The sequence below is a fragment of the Neomonachus schauinslandi genome, chromosome 16 (genome assembly GCF_002201575.2).
Source record: "Neomonachus schauinslandi chromosome 16, ASM220157v2, whole genome shotgun sequence".
Lineage (NCBI taxonomy): Eukaryota > Metazoa > Chordata > Mammalia > Carnivora > Phocidae > Neomonachus > Neomonachus schauinslandi.
The window spans coordinates 57,604,331-57,613,108 of NC_058418.1; the positions used below are offsets into that span (position 1 = coordinate 57,604,331).

The window sequence follows — 8,778 nt, forward strand, 5'->3', positions numbered from 1 at the left end:
GATCTCAGAATAAACACACTGTACTCTAAAATGTCCTGCAGCAGAAGAAAAAAATTTGCCAGAAGATACCCACAAAATGTACATTCACCTCAAAACATAACACAAAAATAATACATTCCGGGCCCAGTAAGGAGATCTTAAAGAGTTTACGTTTTAAAAAGAAGTCTAAGCCCTAATGAAATGACTTCCTACGATATCCTAAAATACGGATTCTTCTTATGGAAGACATCAAGGCATGGGCTGGACCACCCGGTAGCTCCTCACGACAGGCCTGGCCGACTGGACAGGGAAGTGAGGTCACTGGGCTGGAAGCTTCCCTACCCAGCAAGCTTACCCCCCTAGGCCCTCTCCTGAGTGATTAACTTGCATATTTGGGAAATTAAACAATAAAACTAAAACAACGTTAAGTGTATACATATTCACGCACACATGCACACAGCGGTTTGGAAGTTACTGCTGAAGCCGACAGCTGGGCCTCACAAAGACAAAGCACGGCCGCACCACTCCAGCGGCGAGGTAAGGCTGGCTTCACCAGCACCTCGCTCTGACCTGTCCCATGAGGCTGTGTGCCACCCAGGCACTTGGGTCTGCTTACTGTTGCATTAACTGGAGTCAAGTCACATCTGGAAAACCCTAAGTTCCCCACTCTGCCTCCAAATGCCAAAAAAAGCCCATCAGAATCCAAAGTAACAGACTCGGAACGGATTTGACAGCAGCTTCAGCTTTGTGAAAGTGGGGGTCCGAAAAATGCATGAGGCCATCAGGACCAGAGAAAACCCAAACCATGGGGCATCGTCAGGAAAGGCAAATTGGTCTTTTTTGTTGCCGTATCCCGGCCCCAGAAGGGTGCCTCGAATGTACAAGATGCCTCCTATTTCCTGAGGGAGCAACCCAGGACCCCTGCAATGCCTGCTCCCGGGGACTGAGCCACAGCCAGGACCCAGATGGAGGCTGACACTTCTATAGCTCCAATGGACCACCGTGGAATTCTGCTGATCTCACGAAGAAAGATCTCTTACACGTTAACCCCTCTCCAGAAACTTACTGCTCATTAATGCACCAGGCTGATAAGAACACAGAGGATGTTTTTAACCATCAACTGTTTTCTATTTTAGGAGAGAACACCTTTTGTTTCATGTGAGTTTTAGTGATTACTTTGGGAGAAACCATCCAGGGATCAAGAAGACATGATCTCACGACTGCCACCTCCTTGTCACCTGTCCCCACAGTTCTCAGTGGCCCCCTCCTGCTGGTGGTGGCATCCTCACGGTCTAGGCAGAGCTGTGTGATGGCGTCCTCCTCTCTCCCAGAAAACGGGGTGCCAAGAAGAGCAGCGAGTCACTGAAGCCTGCACACATCCGGCCAAACACACCCAGCAGGCGCCACCGCCCTTTCCTATCTCTCACTGGGCTGTGTTCTTGTAGAAAAGCCACCTAAAGTCTCAAATTACACACTAAAATCAACTTCACCCCCCAGATCTCCAGAATCTAGAAGAGAAAGAATGGTGTACATGCAGGCTTCCTCTTTCCACCCCCTGTGGCTCAGTTAAAGAGAAGATAAAGAACATGACCTCTGACATCACACTGAACAAGTCTATAAAAAGGAAGGTTTTAGGTCGCAGAATTCAATGTCGTAGAATTTGGACTGTAATGACCTTCAGGCCAAAGACTTTACAACCAATTTTCTGTTTCCTGTGGCTCTGATTCATTGTGAAATTCAGAGAAAACAGCGAACCAACCTTGACTACAAAGATATTATTAAGTCCCAGACTAGGAAAGTCCTCCTAAGGCATGCATATGAATCAGAGCCCGCTGAGCACTCTGGCAAAAAAATTGCATTTAAAAATCACAAAGACTTTTATACTTATTCTTCAAGGACACAGTTAATAACTATGATTAGGGTGCCTGGGTGGCTCAGTTGGTTAAGCGACTGCCTTCGGCTCAGGTCATGATCCTGGAGTCCCAGGATCGAGTCCTGCATCGGGCTCCCTGCTCGGCAGGGAGTCTGCTTCTCCCTCTGACCCTCCCCCCTCACGTGCTCTCTCTCTCTTTCTCTCTCAAATAAATAAATAAAATCTTTTAAAAAATATATAATATGATTAAAATGGATAAGAAAACAAACTCAAAAGAAGCCCCTGAGCCCACATCACGTGACATGGGCCCAGAGTGGGACTGCTCCATCAGAACATGAGCATTCTTGGGGTCCAGGAATCCAAGGAGTTATCTGGGAGGGCTGGGGACATGGAGAGATCATGGCTGGGACAGGACAGGACTCGTCCTCAGCTTGGAGGACTGGGGCAGATCATGCATTCTCAAGAACTAGGGCAGTCTCTGGTGAACAGATCAAACTTCAAGATCCCATTATCTAGGACACCTGGGTGGCTCAGTGGGTTAATAAGCATGTGCCTTCAGCTCAGGTCATGATCCCAGGGTCCTGGGATCGAGTCTCGCATCAGGCGCTCTCTCTCTCTCTGCCAGGTAAATAAATAAAATCTTTAAAAGAAAAAAAAAGATCCATTACTTATTAAAATCCAAGCTTACTAAGATCGTACTGCTAAACCTGCAAGTACATTCTTCTTTTCCAAAAGACAAACCAGTCCAAATGCCTGCCAGTCTCTATGTGCAGTTCAGAAAGGCAGGTCCTCCTCTCAGACCCAGTTTCAGATCAGCAGGCTACCCGTGAGCAGAGAACCCGAGAAAGGATCCCACGTACTGTGGAGGGATGCTTCACTCGCACCACAACAGACTCGTACAATCTTCTTTCTCCATGCTGAAAACGTATCACTCATTCAAATTATTTTCTGCGCCATGACACTGTTCCCAGTCCAGGGTTAGGACAATGAACAGGAAATACTAAGGGCCTGTCCTCGTGGAGTTACAGAAATGGACAGGGGCAGCAGCTCTGACAGAGCTCCCCAGGGAAGCAGAAACCAGCCGACAACAGGCTGACTTCAGCACCCTTCACTATGTCTGGTTATGACCCATTTCGTGCCTCAATGACTACCCTGGAACATTCCGTTTCTCCAGAGGAACTCCTCTCGCTAGCCACCAGGTCTGGGTCCCGCGGGAGCCTGTCACTCCGACGCAGGAGAACCCTGCCGCGGGGCTGCTGTGTGCTAGGCACCACACAACGCAGGTTTACCTGGGCTCTCTCCCATGCTCTTCAGGCCACCTGGAGAAGGTGTGCACCTCCATCTCATAAGTGAAGACACTGAAGAGCAAGAAGCTTAGCAATCCGTTCAAGTCAGTGACAGCAAGTGTGACCATGTGTAAGCCCCCCTGCCATCTCTACCAGGCCACCTGTCGTCTACGAACTCCACGAGCACAGAACAGACCCTCACAGGTAAAGAAGGCGGAGGGTCAACACGGACACATACCTGGTGAGCACAGCGCCTTGGAGGTGGATTGGGGATCTCCACTTTGGTCCAGGAGTCCTTCCTGATATTGTAGATGTATAATTCATTATACATAAATGTCTGCAAAAAGGAAAAGGGACTTCGTGTCATCAATGAAGCCTCCATGCAAGTGACAGTAAGTGGAGAGCAGGATCTCAATCACTAGTTTTCCCCAGGAAATGGGTTTCCTAAAGCCACATAAATCATACCAATGCAGGAAGCCTGCGGCTGGGCCCCTCGGATCCTTTGGGATAATGACAAAGAAAAAAACTGTCTGCCCACCATGCCTATTAGCACGTAAGGTACCAAGATCCTTTGCTGCTCGGCAAGTCATCTCTCAAAGTCAAGCCTGGTTCTCAAAGGATGAGAATTCAGAGTGGGAGATGAACAAGTTAAGTCAAACTCACAGGGATCCTCAGCATGGAGGGAAGGCAAACTCAGGCTTTTCTAAATGTTTCATACACAATTCTGAAACACAGGTCTGTCTGGCCTGCTCAAAAATGAAAATTAGCTCTACAATTTATCAGCACTTTCTTCCACTATTCAAAACAACTATGAAACCCATCATGAGCATATGAATAATCAACCCAAGTGAGCAGTGTGCTGGTCGATCTCAAGCAGGCAGTAAGAGCAGTGACTCTAAAGCTCACTGAAGGATCCCGGTGGCTTCTCAAGGACAAGGTCGCATGCCAGTCCTACAGGCTCAGGAGGTGGGACCAATGCATATTTGATATCATGGCTTTAAACTAATTTTACTCAAAATGAGACGCATGAAAATTTGAGGAGAAAAGAAAAAAATATATACTTTACTTTTTGGCCATTGAAATATTCACCTCCGAAAAGGATTAATTCGTCTTTCTCAGGATGAGCAGAGAGTGAGGCATGTAACCTACAAGAGACAGAAGCAGCAGTTCAACACACAATACAGCCACGTGGCGCCCAGCTGAGAGCCGGCCTCCTTTCCACCAGAGGGCCATATCAGCTCCCCAGACTTCTGTGAAAGACAAGCCTGGCCCTGGGAACGGAAGCTAAGGCCCCTAACCCTTAAAATCAACCTCACAGCCACAACACCAGGAGGGCCCCGGACCTGGGTGACTCACACAGCATTTGGGTAAAAACCATCAGGCAGTGAGAAGTCTAAGTGTTCCTAATCTAAGTGCCACATTTCCCACAGCTAACTTTTTACAGGTCTATCCTCTTAAATCACTATCAAAACTGTTCTATAGGGACACCTGGGTGGCTTGGTTGGTTAAGCATCTGACTTTAGCTCAGGTCATGATCCCAGGGTCCTTGGGATTGAGCCCTGCATTGGGCTCCCTGTCAGCAGGGAGCCTGCTTTTCCACTCCCTCTGCCTCTCCCCACTGCTCATGCTCTCTCTCGCTCTGTACTCTCTCTCCAGTAAGTAAGTAAAATAAGTAAATAAGTAAATAAATAACCAAATAAGTAAATCTTTCACTGTTTAAAAAGTCCAGTACTTAAACATTGCAATATGTATCCAGATAGCTTCCACCTAAAAAACACAAATAGCTTCCTACTTACATCACACATGAGGACAAAAGGCCAGCTAAAAGGAAACTTTAAATACACGTGGACCATCTCAGTAGAAAGTAAGACAGTGATGGGGGTGGGAGGACAGGACAATCACTGGAAAATCCCCTTCTTTCAAAATCCCTCATGTGGACTTCCTCAGGGAGCAGACTATAACAGTAATTTCAGAAGATACTTCGTAAAGGAAGACAAAGGTTTCAAGGTCAGGTAAGTTTGAGAAATCGGAAAACTCTTTTTCTCTTGGAAATTTACTGTACACAAAAACATTTTATAGGTTTAGAAAGTTTGCCGTAAAGAAACCAATGTTATAAAATAGGACTATGCTGGGGCATCTGGGTGGCTCAGTGGGTTGAGCGTCTCTTAATTTCAGCTCAGGTCGTGATCTTAGGGTTGTGAGATCGAGCCCTGTGCTCGGTGTGGAGTCTGCTTGAGATTCTCTCTCTCCCCCTCTGCCCCTCCCTCTGCTCATGCTCTCTCCCCCTCAAATAAATAAATCTCAAAAAAAAAAAAAATTGGACTACATCGTGGAAAACAGTCTCACAGTTAAACACAGAATTAGCACATGACCAGCAACTCCACTCCTAGGTACGTACGTGCCAAAGAAACCTGTAAACAGGGCCTCGAAGAGACACCTGCATGCCCACGTTCACTACAGCACTACTCACAGGGGCCCAAAGGTGGAAACAACCCAAGGGCCTATCGACAAGATGAAAGCGGTGCATCCATACAATGGAGTATTATTCCGTCTTAAAAAGGAATGGAGTTCAGGTTCCTGCTACAACATGGATGAACCTTAAGAACATTATGCTAAGTGAAAGAAGCCAGACACAAAAGGACAGCCGTTGTGAGACTCCACTTATGTGAAATATCTAGAAGAGGCAAATCAAACACCAGGAAGTAGTGGTCACCAGGGGCCAAGAGGAGGGGCATGGGGAGTGACAGCTCATGGGTCCAGAGCACCGTGAATGTAAGGAATCCCACTGAACAGCACAATTAAAAATGGTTAAAATGGGAAATTCTATGTTAGATATATTTTACCACAGTTTCTTAAAAATTTCAAAAGGAAACCATCTGTTTCCCAAAGTTAACTCCAAATCTTTTTTTCCACTTAACACCTATTAAAATTTTCTAGGGAAAATTAACAAGCACAGCTAGGAAACAGTAATCCAAGTTAGGCACAGAGCCCCCATAGGGTCCCCTCAGGGTCCCTGCCCCCCACACCCAGCCACACACACCCCCTCCGTCATGCACATGGGCACCCTGAGGCTCTGATGCACCTGGTCTATGGTCCTTGCTTCCCCATTAAATTACATCGCAGCCAATACCTGGAAATACATACACTCACAAAACTTGGTAATTTTCATGGTTTTTCCTATAATACGATGGAGGAGGAGGGCGGGAGAAGTTACTAAGGTTACTGACTGGAAGATCTCATTGTATCTCAGCTCCATCAGAAAGCATTCCCAGCTGACCAGGGAAGCGCCAAGGTTCCTAATTATATCCTAACATTAAATCTGGCTTTTTGGGCACATTACTTTAGGAAAGTTTTTAAACGTCACCAAAAGGCGGCGGGGTGGGGGGGGAAAATCAATCCACATTCAGAATGGCTTCCCTCAGGGGTGCTGTAGGTACGAAGCCTTCACGATCTCAAGGACTCACTTGCTTTAACCACTCCAAGGACAATGTGGGTCTACCACATGTGTAACTTCTGTGTGGCCCCCGGGATAACACGCCAAATACAGGGGAAAGTACATCCCGCTTCCTGATGTCGTTTCTTACGTGAAGACAGGGACTCGCAACTCCGGGAGCTGCTGGATCACGTTTTGTGTCACCCCGTTCTGCACAGGGGCCACCACGTCATCCCCCCCATCTCTGGACAGGGGAGACTAAACCCCGTGTCTGAGGCGGTGGGCTTTGGGCCTCAAAGGCACGACCGGCAGCCCCCTCCTGACATGCTGGATCTGGGCCTCCACTCGGGCTGGTGGCCCCTCTAGTAAGATTAATCTCATTTATGTGGCGCCTGGGTGGCTCAGTCATTAAGCGTCTGCCTTCGGCTCAGGTCATGATCCCAGGACCCTGGGATCGAGCCCCACATCGGGCTCCCTGCTCCGAGGGAAGCCTGCTTCTCCCTCTCCCACTCCCCCGCTTGTGTTCCCTCTCTCGCTGTGTCTCTGTCAAATAAATAAATAAAATCTTAAAAAAAAAAAAAAAAAGATTAATCTCATTTCTGACAGCAATACTAGTTAAGATTTTTATTCTGAGGGAAAGGAAGCGAATTATTTCTCAACCAAACCAGTCTCGTGTGCTTGTGAAGTTAATGCATTTCCCCTTCTCTGAAGATGATATCTTTTCTAGGGTCATTTGGCCTTTCCTGATTCCTAACTCAATGCATTCAGGGTTTTCCCTCTAACCTGTCAGTAGCAAATACAAGAATTAGAGGGCCCTAAATCAACTTTTAACACACCTGGAATTCAGAAGCTGAGAGGACAGCAATTGACACAGAAGAGTAAGAAAGTGGAAAACCAAAGCCTGCTCATTCTGGCTCATTCCAAGTATCTGAAATCCTACCAAAGACTCTGGAGTTCTTCACGTAATTTACAAATTCATTTAAAATGACTTATACATGACTTATACATCTGAAAATCACACTTGTCATTACGAACAGCAACAAGAGACTGTGATCTGAAGTTCTACGCCTATGACACACACTTCTGAAACATTTTAAGAACTGAAGAGCTCACTGGGGCAATGCTCTCGTCCATGAACTGTGATCAGCTGGACAGCTTGTGAATGGCACAATCCCTGCTGAGTAGCTGAGCCAGGGGACCTTGTTTCTGTGTTTGTGACAACAGATCTGAAAAGCCTCACTCCCATTCTTCAGAAGAAAAGTGAAAAAACTGTTTTGTGGGAGCTTATCTGGGATGGGAACGGGTTTTAATGAGGAAAACATTCCATGTGCCTGGTTATTTATGAAAACATGGTGCCAATTTAAAGTGGTTTTCCAATGTACACATATCCATCAGACGCTCGAATGAAGAGTCCTTGCTGGCTTACCTTGGTGAAGGTGGGGGGCATGGTGTCTCCACGATCTGAGTCTTTGTAGCATCCAGTGTCTGGAAATGGGCTATCAGAGCTTCAAGGTCTTCCTAAAGGCAGACAAGCAGTCACACCTGAGACATGTTCTTAAATCCTCCTATGTGGTCAAAAACCTGCGTCAACCTTCCCACTCTGTCTGACCCGCCCGGGGTCCAGTCACATCCAGGGATGAGCACATGTTCCTCCCATTTCAGGGACACAGACTCTGACACTTGCAAAAATACTCAGAGCTTGACCCTACAGGCAGTTCTCTTGGAAGTACACAAAGATGCACACACACTGCATATACCACCTCATTCCAAACCCTCACACTCCCCACAAAGGGCCTCCCATTTGGACAAGCCCTCCCTGACTTCTGCCAGCACCTTCCACCACTTCTCATGTGGCCAGGCCTGGCCACCCCACCACATGCTCTGCAGTCTGCATAGCAGTGTCTGCGACTCCCCTGCTCTCTTACTCATTTTGTTTACATCGCCCTCCCGCCAAAACAATAAAAAGGTGAGCTCCAAGCAAGACTTGTCTGTTTAGAACTGTGCCTGCAGGCTCAGAGCTCAGCAGCTATCAGCTGCAGCCAATCTGGGTAAGAAGGTCTCTATTCTTACAACTGCAGAAACAGATTTAGAAGTTAATGTGCCAATTTACCTGCCCAGCTGGACAGCACTGGAACCTGGTCTTCCTACTCCCAGTCCAGAGTCATATCCCTGCATCTACTAGTGATCACACTCACTCACTCACTCAC

General features: G+C 47.1%; 1 protein-coding gene across 3 annotated transcripts in view; it reads right to left on the reverse strand.

The window, feature by feature from the left end:
• KLHDC4 (kelch domain containing 4) overlaps positions 1-8,778 on the reverse strand; it is a 52,834-nt gene that overhangs the window by 41,449 nt on the left and 2,607 nt on the right. For all 3 annotated transcript variants that reach the window (XM_044922087.1, XM_021702438.2, XR_006541385.1), the window contains exons 2-4: positions 7,998-8,089; positions 4,205-4,283; positions 3,377-3,475 (exon numbers count right to left, since the gene is read on the reverse strand). In XM_044922087.1, the coding sequence (XP_044778022.1) occupies positions 3,377-3,475; positions 4,205-4,283; positions 7,998-8,089 (270 nt within the window). The remainder of the gene's footprint in view (positions 1-3,376; positions 3,476-4,204; positions 4,284-7,997; positions 8,090-8,778) is intronic.